This window comes from Heterodontus francisci, chromosome 5 (assembly GCF_036365525.1).
Source record: "Heterodontus francisci isolate sHetFra1 chromosome 5, sHetFra1.hap1, whole genome shotgun sequence".
Classification (NCBI taxonomy): Eukaryota; Metazoa; Chordata; class Chondrichthyes; order Heterodontiformes; family Heterodontidae; genus Heterodontus; species Heterodontus francisci.
Genome location: NC_090375.1, coordinates 84,993,489 through 85,016,225, shown reverse-complemented (window position 1 = coordinate 85,016,225; position 22,737 = coordinate 84,993,489). Strand labels below are relative to the sequence as shown.

General features: G+C 41.9%; 1 protein-coding gene across 3 annotated transcripts in view; it reads right to left on the bottom strand.

Moving 5' to 3' along the window:
* The window catches only part of yes1 (YES proto-oncogene 1, Src family tyrosine kinase), a 99,207-nt gene that overhangs the window by 30,247 nt on the left and 46,223 nt on the right, over positions 1–22,737 (bottom strand). For all 3 annotated transcript variants that reach the window (XM_068031708.1, XM_068031707.1, XM_068031706.1), the window contains 3 exons: positions 17,481–17,580; positions 15,394–15,492; positions 2,004–2,107 (listed from right to left, as the gene is read on the bottom strand). In XM_068031708.1, the coding sequence (XP_067887809.1) occupies positions 2,004–2,107; positions 15,394–15,492; positions 17,481–17,580 (303 nt within the window). The remainder of the gene's footprint in view (positions 1–2,003; positions 2,108–15,393; positions 15,493–17,480; positions 17,581–22,737) is intronic.

Below are 22,737 nucleotides of genomic sequence, written 5' to 3'. Positions count from 1 at the left end.
GGAAGATGACTCCTCAGATACTGAAGCAGTCCGTGTAGAAATGCAGCAAGACCTGGACAATAGCGAGGCTTGGGCTGATAAGCGGCAAGTAACATTCACGCCACACAAGTGCCAGGCAATGACCATCTCCAACAAGAGAGAATCTAACCATCTCCCCTTGACATTCAACGGCATTACCATCACTGAATCCCCCACTATCAACATCCGAGGGTATACCATTGACCAGAAACTGAACTGGAGTTTTCATATAAATACCATGGCTACAAGAGCAGGTCAGAGGCTAGGAATTCTGAGGCGAGTAACTCACCTCCTGACTCCCCAAAGCCTGTTCACCATCTACAAGGCACAAGTCAGGAGTGTGACGGAATACTCTCCACTTGCCTGGATGGGTGCAGCTCCAACAACACTCAAGAAGCTCGACACCATTCAGGACAAAGCAGCCCGCTTGATTGGCACACCATCTACAAACATTCACTCCCTCCACCACCGACGCACAGTAGCAGCAGTGTGTACCATCTACAAGATGCACTGCAGCAATGCACCAAGGCTCCTTAGACAGCACCTTCCAAACCCGCGACCTCGACCAACTGGAAGGACAAGGGCAGCAAATACATGGGAACATTATCACCTGTAAGTTCCCCAAGTCACACACCATCCTGGAACTCCCTTCCTAACAGCACTGTGGGTCTACCTACCCCAAATGGACTGCAGCTGTTCAAGAAGGCAGCTCACCACCACCTTCTCAAGGGCAATTAGGGATGGGCAATAAATGCAGGCATAGCCAGTGACGCACACATCCCATTCTAATTTCTCTCTTCTCTGCCTTTAAGGGACCCACATTTATTCTCGCTGATCTCTTCCTTTTTACATACTGGTAAAAGCACCAACAATCTGTTTTTATACTTCATACTAGTTTACTCTCATTCCATTTTTCCCTCATCAATTTCTTGGTCATCCTTCACTGATTTTTAAAACCGTCCCAATCCTCAGGCTTATTACTCTTTTTTGGCAACATTTTAAGCTTCTTTTAATCTAACAATATCCTTAACTTCTCCAGTTGGCCAAGACTGTACCACATTTCCAGTGAAGTTTTTATTTCTCAGGAGAATGTATATTCACTGAGAATTGTGAATTATTTTGTTAAATGCTTGACGTCCTATCCATCATATCTTTTAATCTAATTTCCCAATCTACCACAGCTAACTCTCCCCTCATATCTCTGTAATTGGCTCTGTGTAAATTTAAGACCTTAGTTTCAGGCTTAACCACATATCTCTCAAACTTGTGGCGCAGTGGTTAGCACCGCAGCCTCACAGCTCCAGCGACCCGGGTTCAATTCCGGGTCCTGCCTGTGTGGAGTTTGCAAGTTCTCCCTGTGTCTGCGTGGGTTTCCTCCGGGTGCTCCGGTTTCCTCCCACATGCCAAAGACTTGCAGGTTGATAGGTAAATTGGCCTTTATAAATTGCCCCTAGTATAGGTAGGTGGTAGGGAAATATAGGGACAGGTGGGGATGTGGTAGGAATATGGAATTAGTGTAGGATTAGTATAAAATGGGTGGTTGATGGTCGGCACAGACTCGGTGGGCCGAAGGGCCTGTTTCAGTGCTGTATCTCTAAATAAAAAAAAAAAATAAATAAATATAGATATAATATGAAGTTCTCATTTTATGATCACTCTTCCCAAAGGATCCTTTATAAGATTACTAATGAACTCTGTCTCATTGCACAATATTAAATCTCAAATAGCCTGTTTCACAGTTAGTTTCTTGACATACTGTTCTCGAAAACAATCTGAAATGCATTCCACGAACTCATCTTCCAAGCTACTTCTGCCAATTTGCTTGTCCAGTCTATATGAAGATTAAAGTCCCAGATTATTGCATTACCTTTGTTCCATACTCTGATTTCTTGCTTTATTCACCATTTGTTTTATAAAACCTCCTGCATAATTGTAAGGCTTCTGGATTATTTACTGCCCCATGGAGCATTTAAAATAGTTCTTGCCTTTTGTGGTTTCACTCTCTCGAACTAAGAAAGTGCCACGTGAATTTCCTGGATGTAGCAGCAATCGTTCTGCATCCTTGCGACCCATTTTACCAAAATACCATCTGGAAACAAATCAAAGAATTAACATTTCAATTGAGTAACAATGATCAACAGTTAATTGTTACTGATTAACAATTAGTAATTATGAATTATTTCGTTCAATGTTTGCTATCATATCCATCCTATCACAAACTAATTTTCCAATCTACCTCAGCTAACTCACCCCACACACCTCTGTAAGTGGCTCTGTTTAAATTTAAGACCTTAGTTTCAGACATAACCACATAACCCTCAAAATTAATATGAAGTTCTCATATATATCACGTATTAGAAAGCTTAAGTAATATGAGGTGAAGTGAGAGTGACTGCCCTCGACATCAAGGCAGCATTTGACCGAGTATGGCATCAAGGAACCCTAGCAAAACTGGAGTCAATGGGAATCAGGGAAAACTCTCCGCTGGTTGGAGTCGTACCTAACGCAAAGGAAGATGGTTTTGGTTGTTGCAGGTCAATCATCTCAGCTCCAGGACATCACTGCAGGAGTTCTTCAGGGTAGTGTCCTAGGCCCAACCAAATACCATGGCTACAAAAGCAGGTCAGAGGCTAGGAATCCTGCAGTGAGTAACTCACCGCCTGACTCCCCAAAGCCTGTCCACAAGGCACAAGTCTGGAGTGTGATGGAATACTCTCCACTTGCCTGGATGGGTGCAGCTCTAACAGCACTCAAAAAGCTCAACACCATCCAGGATTGGCACCACATACAAAACATTCACTCCCTTCACCACCGACGCACAGTGGTAGCTGTGTGCGCCACCTACAAGATGCACTGCAGCAACGCACCAAGGCTCCTTTCAAACTCGCGACCTCTATCACCTAAAAGGACAAGGGCAGCAGTTGAATGGGAAAACCACCACCGGCAAGTTCCCCTCCAAGCCACACACCATCCTGACTTGGAACTATATCGCCGCTCCTTTATTGTCACTGGGACAAAATCCTGGAACTCCCTTCCTAACAGCACTGTGGGTGTACCTACCCCATATGGACTGCAGTGGTTCAAGAAGGCAGCTCACCACCACCTTCTCAAGGGCAATTAGGAATGAGCCATAAATGCTAGCCTTGTCAGCGATGCCCATATCCCACAAACAAAAAAAAATGACTATATCATATACCAAATATGAAACAGGACAAGCAATGCTACAGGCCTGCAAGTGATGACAAAGAACTCTGTTGCTGTCAGTTTTGAAAAAAAAAAGTGACGTCACAGGAAAGCTGCAAGGTGATTGGTTGGTGAATCACAGCTGTTAGGGAATAGCTCTAAATAGCTGGGTAAGTATCTAAGGTAAGAAAGGTCTGCAGTTTTTTTTTCATATATTTTAAGTAGTGTTTTTTTTTAGGGATTTCTGGAATAACGAGGACCAGGGAAGAAGGGCCCTAGAGTAACTGATATTATTTGACATTAAGATCTTCCAAAAGGTTAATTTAAAGGGTTAAGTCATGGCAGGAGAGCTCAAAGCCGTGGTGTGTTCCTCGTGCTCCATGTTGGAAGCTGGAAACATTTCCAGTGCCCAGGACCGGCATGCGTGCAGGAAGTGTCTCCAGCTGCAGCTCCTGGAAGCCCTGGAGCATCCACAAGGCAGAGTGTATCGTGGATAGCACCTATAGAGAGGTGGTCACACTACAGGCTCAGACTCCACAGGCAGACAGAGCAAGAGGACTGGACAGGCAATCCAGGAATCTCCTGTGGCTATTCCCCTGCAAAACAGATATACTGCTTTAGATACTGTTGGGGGGGAATGGCCTCAGGCGAAAGCAGCAACAGCCCAATTTGTTGCACCATGGTTGGCTCTGCTGCACAGGGGAGGAGTAAAAAGTGCGGGAATGCAATAGTTATAGGATTCAATTGTAAGGGGAATAGAAAGGCATTTCTGTGGCCACAAAAGAAACTCCAGGATGGTATGTTGCCGCCCTGGTGCTAGGGTCAAGGATGTCTCAGAGCGGTTACAGGACATTCTGAAGGGGGAGGGTGAACAGCCAGTGGTCGTGGTACACATTGGTACAAATGACAGTTAAAAACAAAAAGGATGAGGTCCTAAAAGCAGAATATAGGGAGTTAGGAAGTAAGTTGAAAAGTAGGACCTCAAAGGTAGTGATCGCAGGATTACTACCAGTGCCACGTGCTAGTCAGAGTAGAAATAGCAGGATATATCAGATGAATACGTGGTTGAAGAGATGGTGTGAAGGGAGGGTTTTAGATTCCTGGGACATTGGGACCGGTTCTGGGGGAGGTGGGACCAGTACAAACTGGACGGGTTACACCTGGGTAGGACCAGGACTGATGTCCGAGGGGGAGTATTCGCTAAAGTGGTTGGGGAGGGTTTCAACTAAAATGGCAGGGGGATGGGAACCTTTGCAAGGAGTCAGAGGAGGGGGGAATCAAAGACAAGAACAAAAGACAGTAAGGGGAATAAGAAAAGTGATAGACAGAGAAATCAAGGGGCAGCATCAAACAGGGCCACAGTGAAAAATAGTGGGAAGGGGATAAGTAATGTTAAAAAGACAAGCCTTAAGCCTTTGTGCCTTAACGTGTGGAGCATTCGCAATAAATGAATAAATGGATGAATTAATTGTGCAAATAGATGTAAATGGCTATGATATAGTCGGGATTACAGAGACGTGGCTGCAAGGTTACCAGGGATGGGAAATGAACATCCAGGGGTATTCAGTATTTAGGAAGGACAGACAAAGAGTAAAAAGCGGTGGAGTTGCATTGCTGGTTAAAGAGGAAATTAATGCAATAGTGAGGAAAGATATTAGCTCCGACGACATGGAATCTGTATGGGTAGAGCTGAGAAACACTAAGGGGCAAAAAAAGGTTGTGGGGGTTGTATATAGACCCCCAAACTGCAGTGGTGATGTCGGGAATTGCATTAAACAGGAAATTAGAGACGCATGCGATAAAGGAACATCTGTAATTATGGGTGAATTTAATCTGCATATAGATTGGGCAAATCAAATTAGTCACAATACCGTAAAATCTTGGAGTGTATACGGGATGATTTCCTAGACCAATATGTTGAGGAACCAACTAGAGAACAGGCCATTCCTAGACTGGGTTTTGTGCAATGAGAGAGGAAGAATTGATAATCTACTGGTGCGAGACCCCTTGGGGATGAGCGACCATAATATGATAGAACTCTTCATCAAGATGGAGAGTGATGTAGTTGATTCTGAGACTCGGGTCCTGAATCTTAGTAAAGGAAACTACGAAGATATGAGATGCGAGTTGGCTATGGCGCATTGGGAAATGTTACTTAAAGGGATGATGGTAGAAAGGCAATGGCAAACAGTTAAAGAGCGCATGGATGAACTGCAACAATTGTTTATCCCTGTCTGGCACAAAAGTAAAATGGGGAAGGTAGCCAAATCATAGCTTACAAGGGAAATTAGAGATAGCATTAGATCCAAGGAAGAGGCATATAAATCTGCCAGAAAAAACAACAGACCTGAGGATTGGGAGCAGTTTAGAATTCAGCAAAGGAGGACCAAGGGATTGAGTAAGAAGGGGAAAATAGAGTACGAGAGCAAGCGTGCGGGAACATAAAAACTGACTGTAAAAATTTCTATAGGTATGTGAAGAGAAAAAGATTGGTGAAGACAAACGTAGGTCCCTTACAATCAGAAACAGGGGAATTTATTATGGGGAACAAAGAAATGGCTGACCAACTAAATGCATACTTTGGTTCTGTCTTCACAAAGGAGGACACAAATATCACACCAGAAATGTTGGGGAACACAGCGCTTAGTGAGAGAGAGGAACTGAAGGACGTCAGTATTAGTAGACAAATGGTGTTAGGAAATTGATGGGATAAATCCCCAGGGCCTGATTGTATGCGTCCCAGAGTACTAAAGGAAGTGGCCCTAGAAATAGTGGATGCATTGGTGGTCATCTTCCAAGATTCTAGAGACTCTGGAACAGTTCCTACAGATTGGAGGGTAGCTAATGTAATCCCACTATTTAAAAAGGGAGGTAGAGAGAAATCAGGGAATTATAGACTTGTAGTGGGGAAAATTCTAGAGTCCATTATCAAAGATTTTACAGCAGAGCACTTAGAGAACAGTGGTAGAATGGGCAGAGTCAGCATGGATTTACAAAAGGGAAATCATGCTTGACAAATCTACTAGAATGCTTCGAGGATGTACCTAGTAGAGTTGATGAGGGGGAGCCAGTGGATGTGGTTTATTTGGACTTTCAGAAGGCTTTCGACAAAGTCCCACATAAGAGATTAGCGTGTAAAATTAAAGTGCATGGGATTGGGGGCAGTGTAATGCGATGGATAGAAAATTGGTTGGCACACAGGAAACAAAGAGTAGGGATAAATGGGTCTTTTTCCGAATGGCAGGTAGTGACTAGTGGGGTACCACAGGGATCGGTGCTAGGACCCCAGCGATTCACAATATACATTAATGATTTAGATGAGGGAACTAAATGTAATATCTCCAAATTTGCAGATGACAAAACTGGGTGGGAGGGTGAGTTGTGAGGAGGATGCAGAGAGGCTTCAGGGTGATTTGGACAAGAATGAGTGGGCAAATGCATGGCAGATGCAGTATAATGTGGATAAATCTGAGGTTATCAACTTTGGTAGCAAAAACAGGAAGGCAGATTATTTGAACGGCTATAAACTGAGGGAGGGGACTATGCAGCGAGACTTGGGTGATCTCACACATGCTGAAGGTAAGCATGCAGGTCCAACAGGCGAGAGGATTCCAGTACAGGAGCAGGGATGTCTTGCTGCAATTAGGGCTTTAAACTAACAGTGTGGAAGGGAGGGTTTGGACGAAGGGAGCATTAGAAATCCAAAGTAAAATGTCAAAGCAATAGAATAGTGTAACGATGTAGGTAAAGACAAGCAGTGTGGGACAGGAAGGGACAGAGTCTAACGGTAATGGTACATCAACGAGAAAGGTCCATGCAGGGAATAGGAAATAAAAACTAAAGGCTCTTTATCTGAATGCACGAAGCATTTGCAGTAAGATAGATGAACTAGTGGCACAAATAGAGATACATGGTTCAGATCTAATCACCATTATAGAGACATGGTTACAAGCTGACCAAGTTTGGGGAATAAATATTCCAGGGTACACACCATTTCAAAAAGACAGGCAGAATGGAAAGGGAAGAAGGGTAGCCTTGATAGTAAAGGATAACATAAGGAATTAGTGAGACAGGATATTGGCTGAAAAGATCAGGAGGTAGAATCAGTATGGATGGATATTAGAATAGCAAGAGTCAAAAAATGCTGCTGGGAGTAGTTTACATGCCCCCCATCAGTAGTTGCACCGTTGGACAGAGCATTAAAGAAGAAATTATTGGAGCATGTAACAAAGGCAATGTAATAATTGTGGGTGACTTTAATCTTCATTATAGACTGGACCCATCAAATTGGCAAGAGTGGTGCGGAAGATGAGTTTGTAGAATGTTTTCGCGACAGTTGCCTGCAGCAATACGTTGTAGAATCAACTAAGAATAAGGCTATTTTAGATCTAGTATTGTGTAACAAGGCAGGGTTAATTAGTAATCTCATAGTAAAAGATCCACTGGGAAAAGTGATCAAAATACAATTGAATTCCATATTAAGTTTGAAAATGACATACTCCAATCACAAACATGAATCTTAAAGCCGAGGTACATAGGTATGAGGGGAGAGCTGGCTACAGTTGATTGGGTAAATAGACCAAAATGTACGGTGGTAAATAAACAATGGGAAACATTTAAAGAAACTATTCAAAATGTTCAACAAAAATACATTTCATTGAAAAAAAACGCAGCAAGAAAAATCCATCCATGGCTTATTAAGGATGTTAAGGATAGCATTAGATTAAAAAAGGTTTATAATCTTGCAAAGAATACTAGCAAGTCTCAGGATTGGGAGCGTTTTAGAAACCAGCAAAGGGCAACCAAAAATTGATAAAATAGAATACGATAGTAAACTAGCCAGGAATATAAAACAGATTGCAAGGGCTTTTACAAGTATATAAATAGAAAGAGAGTAGCTAAAATAAATGTTGGTCCCTTAGAAGCAGAGACAGGAGGAGAAATTATCATGAGCAATGAGGAAATAGCAAAGACATTGAACAAATATTTTCTGTCTGTTTTCACAGTGGAAGACAAGTTACATACCAGAAATAGTAGGTAACCTAGGGGTGAAAAAGAGTGAGGTTTTTAAGGTAATTCATATCAGCAAAAAAAAAAAATTGGAGAAGCTTAAAGGACTAAAATCTGACAAATACCTGGGACCCGATGGCCTACACCCTAGGGTTCTAAAAGAGATAGCTGCAGAGACAGTGGATGTGCTAGCTATAATTTTCCAAAATTTCTTAGATTCGGGAACAGTCCCATCATATTGGAAGTTGGCAAATGTTACACTGCTTTTCGAGAAATAAAACAGGGAACTACAGCCTGACATCAGTCATCGGGAAAGTGCTGGAATCTATTATTAAGGAAGTCTTAACAATGCATTTAGAAAATCACAGCATGATCAGACAAAGTCAATATGGTTTTGCAAAAGGGAAATCCTGTTTGACAAATTTATTAGAGTTTTTTGAGGATGTAATTAGTAGGGTAGATAAAGGGGAACCAGTAGATGTAGTATACCTGGATTTCCAAAAGGCATTCGATAAGGTGCCACACAAAAGGTTAATTAGGCAAGATAAGGGCTCATGGAGTTGGGGGTAATATATTAGCATGGACAGAGGATTGGTTAACCGACAGGAAGCAAAGAGTGGGCATAAACGGGGCATTTTCAAATTGGCAGGCAGTAAATAGTGGACTGCCGTAAGGATCAGTGCTGGGGCCTCAACTATTTACAATCTATATTAATGACTTAGATAAAGAGACAGAGAGTAATGTATCTAGGTTTGCTGGTGATACAAAGGTGGGTGGAAAGGTAAGCTGTGAGGGGGACACAGAGTGGCTGCAAAGAGATGTAGACAGGTTAAGTGAGTGGGCAACAAGATGGCAGATAGAGTACAATGTAGGGAAGTGTGAAGTTATTCACTTTGGTTGCAAGAATAGAAAAGCAGAATATTTTTTAAAAAGGTGTGAAACTTGTTAAGTGTAGATGTTCAAAGAGACTTGGGTGTGCTTGTACAAGTAACGTAGAAAGTTAGCATGCCGGTACAGCAAGCAATTAGGAAGGCAGCAGGCACCTTGGCCTTTATCGCAAGGGGACTGCAGTGCAGGAATAAAGAAGTCTTGCTGCCAACTGTACAGGGTTTTGGTGAGATCACATCTGGAGTACTGAGTGCAGTTTTGGTCTCCAAATTTAAGAAAGGATATGCTTGCATTGGAGGCGGAACAGCAAAGGTTCACTAAACTAGTCCCTGGGATGAGAGGCTGAATAAATTGGGCCTATATTCTATGGAGTTTAGAAGAATGACAGGGGATCTCATCCAGTGTCCAGGGCAAACACGTGTGCAGTAAGTGTCTCCAGCTGTAGCTATTCGAAATCCGCGTTTCGGATCTGGAGCGGCAGCTGGGGACACTGTGGAGCACCCGTGGGGCTGAGATCATCGTGGATAGCCTATACAGGGAGATGGTCACATCGCAGGTAAAGATTGCTCAGGCAGAAAGGGAATGGGTGACCACCAGGCAGAGTAGAAGAACTAGGCAGGTAGTGCAGGAGTCCCCTGGGTCCATCTTCCACTCTATCAGATTTTCTGCTTTGGATACTGTTGAGGGAGATAGCTTCTAAGGGGAATGCAGCAAGAGCCAAGTCTGTGGCACCACAGGTAGCTTAGCTGCACAAAAGTGGGAGAGTTATAGTGATAGGGGATTCTATTCTAAGGGGTACAGATAGGCGTTTCTGTAGCCGCAAACGTGACTCCAGGAAGGTACGTTGCCTCCCTGGTGCTAAGGTCAAGGATGTCATGTAGCGGCTGCAGGACATTCTGAAGGGGGAGGGTGAATAGTCAGAGGTCATGGTTCACATTGGTATCAACGAATCGGTAGAAAGAGGGATGAGGTCCTGCAACAAGAATTTAGGGAGCTAGGTAGCAGATTAAAAACCAGGACCTCAAAGGTTGTACTCTCTGGATTACTCCCAATGCCACGTGCTAGTGAGTATAGGAATAGGAGGATAGAGCAGATGAATGCATGGCTGAAGAGATGGTGCAGGAGGGAGGGCATTAGTTTCCTGGATCACTGGGTCTGCTTCAAGCGAAGGTGGGACCTGTACAAGTCGGACTGGTTGCACCTGAACTGGAACGGGACCAACATCCTTGCAAGGAGGTTTGCTAGTGCTGTTGGGGTTGGGGGGTTGGGGGGAGAAGGGGTTTAACCTAATTTGGCAGGGGGGTGGGATACAGAGTGGAGGTACATTAGGGGGTGATGCATAGCCAAATATAAAGAGAAACCAAGTCAGTCTGGAAGGCACAGCAAATATAGACCTGTTAAGGCACAAGCGAATAATGCAAGGCTGGATTGCATCTATTTTAACGCAAGGAGTCTTACAAATAAGGCAGATGAATTGAGGGCATTGATTAACACATGGGAATATGATATCACAAAGACATGTTTGAGGGACGGGCAGGACTGGCAGCTCAATATTCCAGGGTATAGAATCTGCAGGCGTGCCGGGGGGTGGGGGGAGGGATGGTAGGCAGGGGTGTAAAAGAGGAAGCGGCATTGCACTATTGATCAAGAAGTAATTTACCGCAGTAAGGAGATATGCTATCTTAGAAGGTTCCTCAAATGAGGCCATATGGGTAGACCTTAAAACAAAAAGGAGGCAATCACTTTGCTGGGAGTATACTACAGGTCTCCAAACAGTCAGGGAGAGACAGAGGAGCAGATATGTAGGCAAATCTCAGAGAGGTGTAAAAATAATAGGGTAATAATAGTAGGGGATATCAATTTCCCCAATATTAACTGGGATAGTCTTAGTGCAAAATGCTTAAAGGGGGTGGGATTCTTAAAGTGCATCCAGGAGAGCTCTTTGAGCCAGCACGTAAAAGGTCCTACAAGAGAAGGGGCGGTACTGGATCTAATCTTAGGGAATGATGCTGGAAAAGTGGGAGAAGTGTCAGTGGGGGAGCATTTCGGTGATGGTTGAGAGTTATTTTTGCAAGTGGAAGCCTGTGACCAGTGGTGTACCACAGGGATCGGTGCTGGGACCCTTGCTGTTTGTAGTGTACATTAATGATTGAGACGTGAATATAGGAGATATGATCAGTAAGTTTGCAGATGACACGGAAATTGGTGATGTCGTAAATAGTGATGAAGAAAGCCTTAGATTACGAGACGATATAGATGGGCTGGGAAGGTGGGCAGAGCAGTGGCAGATGGAATTTAATCCTGAGAAGTATGAGGTGATACATTTTGGGAGGACTAACAAGGCAAGGGAATAGACGATGGATGTTAGGATCCTAGGAAGTACAAAGAGTCAGAGGGACCTTGGTGTACTTGTCCATAGATCACTGAAGGCAGCACCACATGTAGATAACGTGGTTAGGAAGGCATATGGGATACTTGCCTTTATTAGCCGAGGCATAGAATATAAGAACAGGGAGGTTATGATGGAGCTGTATAAAATGCTAGTTAGGCCACAGCTAGAGTACAGTGTACAGTTCTGGTCGCCACACTATAGGAAGGAGGCGATTGCACTGGGGAGGGTGCAGAAGAGATTCACCAGAATGTTGCCTGGCCTGGAGCATTTCAGCTATGAAGAGAGATAGGGTAGGCTAGGGTTGCTTTCCTTAGAGCAGAGAAGGATGAGGGGGCACCTGATTGAGGTATACAAAATTATGAGGGGCATAGATATGGTAGATATGAAGAAACTTTTTCCCTTAGCGGAGGTGTCAATAACCAGGGGGCATAGATTTAGGGTAAGGGGCAAGAGGTTTAGAGTGGATTTGAGGAAATTTTTTTTTCACCCAGAGGATAGTTGGAATCTGGAACACACTGCCTGAAGGAGTGGTAGAGGCAAGTACCCTCACAACATTTAAGTATTTCAATGAGCACTTGAAGCGTCATAGCATACAAGACTACGGGCCATGTGCTGGAAATTAGGATTAGGATAGGTGCTTGATGGCCGGCACGGACACGATGGGTGGAAGGGCCTGTTTCTGTGTTGTACAACTATGACTCTGTGAAACATATAAGATTTTGAAGGGGCTAGACAGGGTAGAAACTGAAAGATTGTTTCCACTGGTTGAGGGATCTAAAACAAGGGGGCACAGTCACAGAATGAGGGGCTGATCATTTAGGACTGAGATGAGGAGAAATTACTTCACTCAAGGGTTGTGAATCTTTGGAATTCTCTACCCCAGAGGGTTGTGGATGCTCCATCGTTGAATACATTTAAGACTGGGATAGACAGCTTTTTGGGGTCTCAGGGAATCTAGGGAAATGGCGAGCGGGCAGGAAAGTAGAGTTGCAATCTAAGATCAGCCATGATTGTACTGAACACGGAGCAGGTTCGATTGGCTATACAGTCTACCTCTGTTCCTATTTCTTGTGTTCTTGACTCTCTCAATCATGCTGCAACTATACATCATAATCCCCAATTCTCCCCACCCATCAGCAGAAAAGAATCCTGGGAAATTTCTCTGCAAACCCCAAAGGCAATCAAAATGTGTCCCATAAGACCTTAGCGATCATAGAACAACCAATCTCCTGCCTGCTTTTTGTATGTAAGGATATTAGTTTTAGCCAGGAACTGGTCCAATTCCCTTTGAATGCTTGCAGTGAATATGCACTCATTTCACAAGTTGACAACTTGTTCTAAAAGTCAATAACTCTCAGTGGAAAACAACCTCGACATATAGCCTAGTACTATGTTTGTTTGTGTAACTTATATGCATAACCCCCTTTCTCCCTAATTCAAACAGTGCATTCACATGGTCATGGTCCAGTCCCTTCATTATTTTAAGTGCCTCAATAAAATCTCCCCAAGATTTTTCTAGAGTAAAAACACTCAGCTCCCTTAGCCTGTGATGGTAACTAAGGGAATTTAAACTGCTTTGATCAATCTCGCGTCCCTCCTTTGAATCTTTTCCAGGACCTCTACATCACCCCACATATGAAGCAACCATAGTATTCTAAATGAGACCCAACCAAATTCCCACAAACAATGATGAGATTAATGACAAGATTCTTTTAGGTGGTGACTGAAGGATGAGTGTTAGTTAAACCATTGGACAACTCCCTGCTCTTTGGATAGTACCATGGAATCTAAGATGCACACCTGAGCAGGCACTCTCATATTTCACTGAAGAGCAGTGACAATGCAGCAGTCACTCTGTACTAGACTAAGTGTCATCTTTATCTGTGAAAATCCGAGAATGGAATTTAGACCCAGAACCTTCTGAACCAGAGGACAGATTGCTACCAGCTCACAACTTAATTCACTTCAGGCAAGTTCAGAAACTCTGGACAATAAATAACAAACACTAAATCAAGTATTTAGGAGTTTGGACCACACGCAAGAGTGCCTGTGTAAACTGGAGGCAGTCCTTTGGACATATATGCCAGCATAGTTGCTCAAACACAATCTCCCAACACAGTGAACATTCTAATATAAAAGCAAAATACTGCGGATGCTGGAAATCTGAAATAAAAACAAGAAATGCTGGAATCACTCAGCAAGTCTGGCAGCATCTGTGCAAAGAGAAGCAGAGTTAACGTTTCGGGTCAGTGACCCTTCTTCGGAACTGACAAATATAAGAAAAGTCACAGATTATAAGCAAGTGAGGTGGGGGTGGGGCAAGAGATAACAAAGGAGAAGGTGTAGATTGGACCAGGCCACATAGCTGACCAAAAGGTCACGGAGCAAAGGCAAACAATATGTTAATGGTGTGTTGAAAGACAAAGCATTAGTACAGATTAGGTGTAAATACACTGAATATTGAACAGCAAGTGCAAACCTGAAAAAAACAGTGGGTAAGCAAACTGAACAAACTAAGATGAAATGAAATAAATGCAAAAAAAATTGTAAAAAATGTAAAAAAGAATGTAAAAAAAAAGGAAGAAAAAATAACTAAAAATGAAAGTAAAATGGGGAGCTGTCATGCTCTGAAATTATTGAACTCAATGTTCAGTCCGGCAGGCTGTAGTGTGCCTAATCGGTAGATGAGATGCTGTTCCTCGAGCTTGCGTTGATGTTCACTGGAACACTGCAGCAATCCCAGGACAGAGATGTGAGCATGAGAGCAGGGGGGAGTGTTGAAATGGCAAGCAACCGGAAGCTCAGGGTCCTGCTTGCGGACTGAGCGGAGATGTTCCGCAAAGCGGTCACCCAGTCTGCGCTTGGTCTCCCCAATGTAGAGGAGACCACACTGTGAGCAGCGAATACAGTATACTACATTGAAAGAAGTACAAGTAAATCGCTGCTTCACCTGAAAGGAGTGTTTGGGGCCTGGGATAGTGAGGAGAGAGGAGGTAAATGGGCAGGTATTACACCTCCTGTGATTGCAGGGGAATGTGCCCTGGGACGGGGACGAGGTGGTGGGGGTAATGGAGGAGTGGACCAGGGTGTCGCGGAGGGAACGATCCCTTCGGAATGCTGACAGGGGAAGGGAGGGGAAGATGCGACTGGTAGTGGCATCACGCTGGAGGTGGCGAAAATGGCGGAGGATGATCCTTTGGATATGGAGGCTGGTGGGATGAAAAGTGAGGACAAGGGGAACCCTGTCACGGTTCTGGGAGGGAGGGGAAGGTGTGAGGGTAGAGGCGCGGGGAATGGGTCGGACACGGTTGAGGGCCCTGTCAACAGTGAACATTCTTCCTGGAACTCTAATCAAGGCCACACAGTTCCATTTGAGGTAAAGTATTCCCAAGCATCTCTTTAATAAAAATATAATGTAGATGTCCACACAGATAACCAACTCCTTCCATGCTCTTGTGATTTATCACTGTTTTTAAGTAGAGCCCTTCCACCATATCTACCATAATCTTCCCTAGTAAACTTGCCATATTAAACCCTGAATGCAACAACAGATCTCACTGCAACTGTAGGATAAGAAGGAATAGTTACCATGTTTAATTATAAAACCATGAGCTTACTTTAGGCTCCGATAGTTAAAAGCATTTTAGAACCAGAAAAAGTGAAAACTGATCACAAAGCTATCGTACAAGACCTGTGGGAAGAAAGAGCTGCAACAGCAGGAAGGATCCATCATACTGGGTACCTCATGAAAAATCTTGAGTCAGCTGCCAATCTCAATCCTAATAAATATGTTAAGATAAACAATTAAAAAAAAATAAACAGCTAGCAGGCATCAAATGATGAAATTTTAGACACCTGCATCAAATGTCCTGAAAGATCTGAAACAGAAAACAAGGTCTTACTCTTCTGCCTGGATGGAGTCAGCTGGAGCCACGTAATTGCTGGGAATGTAACCTTTCTTTCCTGTAGTGATAGATCGGGCTTCCCACCAGTCGCCTTCCCTGTAACATCACAAAAGCACCAAATATCTGGCTGGTTATAGTGTTGGTCATTCAGCGATATTGCAATAAATATTACATTAAATACTTCAGAGAAGAACTGAAGTATTAAACTGGATTTTGAAATCATACCAAATTGTTTCAAGAATAAGAGAACATACATTTATATAGCATCTTTCACATCTTTGGGTTGCCTCAAAATATCCTGCATCCAACAAATTACATTATGACATGCAATCAAATGAATGATCCATTATTCTGATTTTTGGTGGGGTTTGCTGAGGGCTGAATGCTGGCTAGGACACTAGGAGGATGCTCTATTCTTCTTCAAAATAGTGCTACGGCATCCAGCTAAGCAGGCAGATAGGGCATTGATTTAACATCTGATCTGAAAATGGCACCTCCCACAATGCAGCACTCACAGCATTGTGCTAGCAGCATTGTTTTTGCTGAACTTAAAAAGTGTTAAATTACAAGTTTTAAAATGCTTCTGAGCAAAGAGTTTTGCCAGGAAATTGGAATGGATTCAATAATAGAGAAAAAAAAGTGAAGTCTTAAATACTGGTGAAAAGTGTTTACTTTTATTAATGTCTACTGCATATAGACACTCAAATTCCTAGGTCATATAAAACAGATGAAGCTGCTATGCTCCATAGGTGCTGCAATCTGTTTTACAGAATTATTCAAATCATGGTACTTGCAGTATAGTTTAGATCAGTGGCTCTTAAACTTTAAGGCATAGCTCACTGTTGAGTTGCTGTTCAGGACTGGAGGACTGTTCAGGTGGAGCTCAGTTCCATGTGTAACAGCCATACTCTCCCACTAAGCCCTATTCAAAGTATAATGCACACCAACAAAGCAGTGCAATCCCAACAGTTTGTCATCTCTTAAAGGGTTAGCACCTCCTTTAAAAGGTGCAATGTTTTTTCTAAAATGACCATTAATGAACAGCCCAAACTGTTGACATTTAAATCAGATCAGTAGAACAGCTTACAGTTAAATATATTTAGATCTTAAACGTTTCTTCTATATTTGCAAAATGCAAATGTCAAAATCATGCTGTTTAAGATCATAATTTAGTGGAAAAGTGCAATTGCAAATTTATTTATTTTTATTTATTTAGAGATACAGCACTGAAACAGGCCCTTTGGCCCACCGAGTCTGTGCCGACCAGCAACCACCCATTTATACTAATCCTACATTAATCCCATATTCCCTACCACATCCCCACCATTTTCCTACCTCCTACCTACACTAGGGGCAATTTACAATGGCCAATTTACCTATCAACCTGCAAGTCTTTGGCTGTCAGAGGAAACCGGAGCACCCGGCGGAAACCCACGCGGTCACAGGGAGAACTTGCAAACTCCGCACAGGCAGTACGCAGAACTGAACTTGGGTCGCTGGAGCTGTGAGGCTGCGGTGCTAACCACTGCGCCACCCAGTGGTTAGATTTATGTTCTAGGTGAGATAAATGCGCATGAAAATGAAGGCAAATATTATTATAAAATAAGATTCTCATTGCAAAATCTTATGAATCCTACAATATTTTAATAAGATTTTCTATTTTTGCTTTAGTTTCCCTCCACTTATATACTGTAATTTTGATCAAAAGTAGTATCTGTATCTCGAGAAATTGATTAACTTACCAATATTAAGATTCATATCTAGTGGGACTTGAGACGCTATGAACTTCTTTTGGTACAGTGTAACTACAAAAAGTTTAAGTGCTTCTGGTTTAGGATCTTTCAGTGTGGAGATGTCATCAGTATTTTTTCAATTCACATAATGGAAACCAATGATGAGCGGATGCTTATAAATGACTTACAGCTTTAGTCTAGCATAGTGCTTAAATTTTTTGAGTTGATTATCCTAAGGTTCTAAAACAACATTGCATTAAACCTGCTCACAAAGAAACCATTTCATTTGTAAGCAGCAGCACTGGAAATCTTAAAAACTATTAGCCATCTCCAAAAGTCCAAAATACTTACGTATTGTTTATGATCTGGAATCTCTCACCCTTTTGGAAAGACAGATCTTCTGTTGTTCTCGCTTCATAATCGTATAAGGCCACAAAAATAGTTACTCCACCTTCAATAAGATACATAAACTTCAGTTACTACCTTTTCTAAATTTGCAGTTTATAAAAATTAACACTTTTAACATTGATAATTTAAAATTAAAACCAAAAACTCTAAAAATTACTGCAACTTTTATGGTGGATAGCAACTAATAGCTCCTACTGGTTCACAGTCTAAACACTGAGGCTTGCAAGTTATAAAAACCTGGATTTATACAATGCATTTTGTTCCTTGTTCTGTTAGATAACTAACTACTGCCAGTAGCCTCTCCTGCTTTTGTTGCACACACAGGACAGTCTGTTTCATAAAAATGACAACAGCCAATGATAAGAACATTGGAATCAGCTTTTGAAAGGTACCCATCTATGGGGCAAGATTGATCTTACCACCCTCTTCATTCTATTGACCCAAAGAACAAACAGAGCTCCCCAGAGCAGCTAAATGTGAAAGTTAGTTTCGGTTGGGATTTGAAGTTAGAGGCCCTCAGCTGTGTAGCACAGATATTTTCAATTTAAGCAACTTCACTTACACTAATTACATATGTGTGAAACAGTATGGATATATATGTGATTAACAAACTGCAGAATGCCTAACTGTTGCATATTGAAACAGTAGTTTTATAAATGTTCATACTAAGAAGTAATTTGAAGGGGCAAAGCCTACAGAGCAAGGACTAAAGTTGAAAAAAAATTAGATGATAATTTAGAAAGCCGTGACTAGATGACACTAAGTCTGAGTTTTAAAAGCTTTAAGATTGTACTGCAATGAGAAATTAGTAGTAAGGAGTTCTAGTTTTGGGAAGGAATGAGTTACTATAGAAGATTGTGAAATGATTTCTAATTCAACAGTGATGATTTAAAGAAGAGGAAGTGTGTACACAAATATGCACTTCTCACATGCATAAGACATCTCAGTTGCAATATGGATGTTTATTGAAAGGGCAGATAAATGGGGAGGCTAGACTGAAGAGGAGGTTTTCAAGGAGAGTTTTAAATCAGGGAAGGAAATGGAAAAGTGGAGGAAAGTGGGTAGGGAATTTAAAAGTCCCAGAAAGTTGTAGAAGCTCAGTCATTGAGTATGTTTAAAGCAGATATCAACAGATTTCTAAATACCAATGACATAAGGGGATATGAGGATAGTGTGGGGAAAAAGGCATTGAACTGGATGATCAGCCATGATCGTATTGAACGGCAGGGGCAGGCTCGATGGGCTGAATGGCCTACTCCGGCTCCTATGTTCCAAAGAGACTGCCAATGGTGAACTGACAGAAGGGATGAGAAATCCAGTGTTAGAGGATTGATGGGTCCAAACATGGCTATATGGTTGAAGATCACCAAGGTAAGGTGAGACAAGGCCTGGAGTATTTTGAAACAAGGATGAGAATTTTAAAATCAACGTGCTGGGGCATAGGGAGATTTGGAAAGTATAGGGGTGACAACAGAATGGAACTTAAGTTTGTGTAGGGTTGATCTGGAGGGGGCACTTACATTGACTTTAAAGAAGTCAATTTTGGGGTGATGAAAGGCAAGTTGGGTTCTGACAGCAGAAGGGGAGAGACTGGGCAGAGATGGTCAAACTTTGAGGGCAAAGCACATAATTTAGTAACTGAGTGGATGTAAGGGAAGAAGTAGAGTGCACAGTCAAACAGTGGTAGGGTTACAAAATTTGTAGCTCAGCATGAGATGGCAGCCAGGGAGATTGGTGACACTGCAATCAGAGACATAGAAGTGCTGACAAGAGCAAAAAAAAAAGAATGGCTTCAATCATGCCAATAGTCAACAGGAGGAAGTGTGACAAGGGACTTAAGAACAGCCTCCTGGATATGGGAGTAATATTCAAGTGGACAGACTTGGGCTTCATAGATGAAGAGGTTTCAGGAGAAAAATGTTTAAAATGACAAAGGAAACAGCTTCAGAAATAAGCATGTGGGATCTCAACAATGAGGCTAAGAATAAGAGGATTAAGGGTGAAGCCATCAAGAGCTACAGATGATATCTTCTGGTTAAACTTGCAAGACATGAAGAAACTGTGGCTGAAGAATTGAAAGAAATCAGATTTTCACTGCTTTAGAGAAGGGGATAGGAGAGACCCAGAAATTGTGATTTAAACACTGCAGAGAGAAGTGAAGGTTGTGGGCAATAAGGATATAAAATTTTAAGATTGCTGACTGTACAGTGGAATCATCAGCAAAAAATGGATAGGGCTGGGTGACAAGTGGAGAAAGAAGTCTTTAAAGGAATAGAGTAGGAAAGAGAACTGTGTGAGAAAGAAGAGTGGCTTGGGGAAGCTCTGACTTAATGGGGAAAAAAAACAGTCCAGAGGATGAATCATGAACTACTGCCCAGTGCAACGAATTGAGAGGAAACTAGATCGTCATGAACATTAAAAAAAAGAAAATGCTGGAAATACTCAGCATCTGTGGACAGAGAAACAGAGTTAACTTCTTAGGTTGATGATCTTTCATCAGAACTGGGAAAAGTTAGAGATGTAATTGTTTCTAAGCAAGTACAGAGTTAGTGAAAGGGGAGGGTGAGAAAAGAACAAAAGGAAAGGTCTATGATTGGGTGGAAAACACCCACAGTATTTTGCTCTTGTAGTTATGAATGCAGTTTGATGAGAAGTCATATGCTAAGTCAATTACAAATGGTAACAAATCTTGTCCAAGGTGATGGCAGATGATTCTCAAGAGCAGGGGACAGGCAAAAATGTCCCTATTGGAGCAGACAAGCTGAAAACAAGCATACAGAAGGCCATTTCCCAGTTTGTTTACTTTGATTCTGCAGCAAAAAGCTCTGTATTCCCTTTTCTAATAGTTCATTTAATCCTTTAAAAAAATTGCAATGGTTTTCTGTTCCATCAAGCCAGTTGGTAATCTATTCCATAATTCTATCACCCTCTTGTGAAAAAAAAAGTTCTCTAAATTTTCTATTTTAATATTGCTAATGTTGGACTGTGTTCATTAGTCCTCAAACCCTGCGCCTGGCAAAAGACCTTTCTTGGATCCAAATGTTATGTACTTGTGAAAATGTTAAGGACCTCTATCAAGTCAGCCCTTATACTCTTTCCCAGAGAGTAAAGTCCCATGGTAGATAATCTTTCCTCATAACTCAGCCCTCACTGTTCAAAGCCCTGCTCTGGACACCTCCCCAGAATTCTGCATCTTTGCAGCAATTTTGAGACCAAAACTGAACGCAGTTCTCTATGGCCAGCCTCATTAACATCTTCAAAATTAGCTTCTTTGATATAAAATCACAACCTTGGCTATAAATCCCAACATTTTGTTTCTTCTCCACTTGCAAATACTGAACTGATGGTTTGAATGACTTATCCACCAAAACTCTAAGACATCTTCCTTGTTACCTCAAGCAGACATCAGCTCCACTCCAAAGTCATTTGTCTTCTGCCTAATGGTCTGATTTTACACTCATCTGTGTTGATCTCTATCTGCCAGCTTCCTGTCCTACAACCTAGTCTGTCTACATCCCTTTGAATTATTGTAGCTTGGTTTCACTGGCCACTACACCCAACAAACTGTATTCTGTCTTTCAAGTAATTTATAAAAATCAACAGCAGCAGCTCCAACATTGATCCCTGTGGGATTCCACTGGTGACCATTTCTGCTCCGACATCACCCCATGCACAAGCAGTCTTTGTCTATCTTTCAGTTATACATGAATCTAGCCTGATACTTTGCCATCCCTTACATTCTGCGAACCAGTCATATTATATTTGACAGTGCCAAACACTTTCATGAAATCTAGGTGGGCAACATCCACTGCTTGATCCTCATCCATGAGATAAGCAACCACCTCAAAAGGATTCCAGTAATTTGGTAAGAAGTGATTTGTCCCATCTGAACCCATCTTAGCTTTCTCTCAGCCTTGATCGTCCACATGATCTCTTTACTACACCTTAAAGTCGCAAATACTTTTCCCACAATTGAGATAAGAATTACAGTTCTGTAATCTGAAGGTACACTCCTTGCCTATTTTCAAGATGACGTTACTTTCCAATCCATTAGGATGTTATTGCATACCAATGTTTGGAAAGACGCCAGACAAAATTGGCAATTTCCTCAATGAATCTCGTGTGCATCCTTGCGAGGAAACTGATCACTAGTATGGTTCTGAGAAAGATTGCACCGGAGTTTTCAAGATGTTGGATAATTCGAGAGTTCAAAGCAGCTTCCATGACTTTAGAATGCACTGATACAAGAGCAATAGCAAAGTCTGAAGGCAGAAGATCATCTCTCACGAGTAGGGTGAATATGACCAAATTTTCAAGGCATAAAAGGTAAAGGTGAGTCCAGATGCACACAACTTGGATGCAATCAGCCATGATCGTATTGAATGGTAGAGCAGACTTTAGGGGCGATATGGTCTACTCCTGCTTCTATTTTTTATGTTATGTTCTTAATTTGTGGAGATATTGGGATAAATGCAGTCAGAATCAGAGAATGCACTACCCAAAAGACTGGAGATAAAATCTGATGTTGGTGTAATGGTAAAATAAAAGTAACAATGCTGAGAGTTTTTTCTATTGAGATTATCGAGATTAGAATTGGAGGGGAGAGTGAGCCACTATTTCTCTTTAGGAGAACAAGCAACACAGTTAAGATACCTTGTTCAGTGGTTTTCACTAAATTCCAGAGATTAAAACGCCACACATCTTTCTCATATATTCTGAACTTGCTTTCAAGTTTAAATACTGTGTATATTTAAATTTCAATTAATGAATAGTTACATAAAGTACTCTGATCAATCTAACAGCAGAAAAAAAGTGCTTTAAGAGAAGGAGCTCTAACATTCCAAATTTTAATGTTCTTCACATGCTGCAAAGCTGGTCCTTCTTGCTCCTCCCTTGCAAAAGAAACAATCAAAAATGTCTGCAATGCCATGAGGGGATAATTGCACAAGAACACTATAACCTTTTTAAAGTTTGCAACAGTGTGCAGTTATTTTGGCCAGGTGACTTTCCACTCTACTGTATACAAGGCTTCATTCTGAACTGCATTCTTCATTCTTTAGCTCTAGAAGACAGAATTTAAATTGGGTGTAATAAGGAATAATCTAGCAAAGGGAGAGGGAAGCAAATATTTCATATGTGGAGGCTAAATCTTTAAAAGAATGATGAGCATACCAACAGTAGCTAATCCAATATTCTTCCT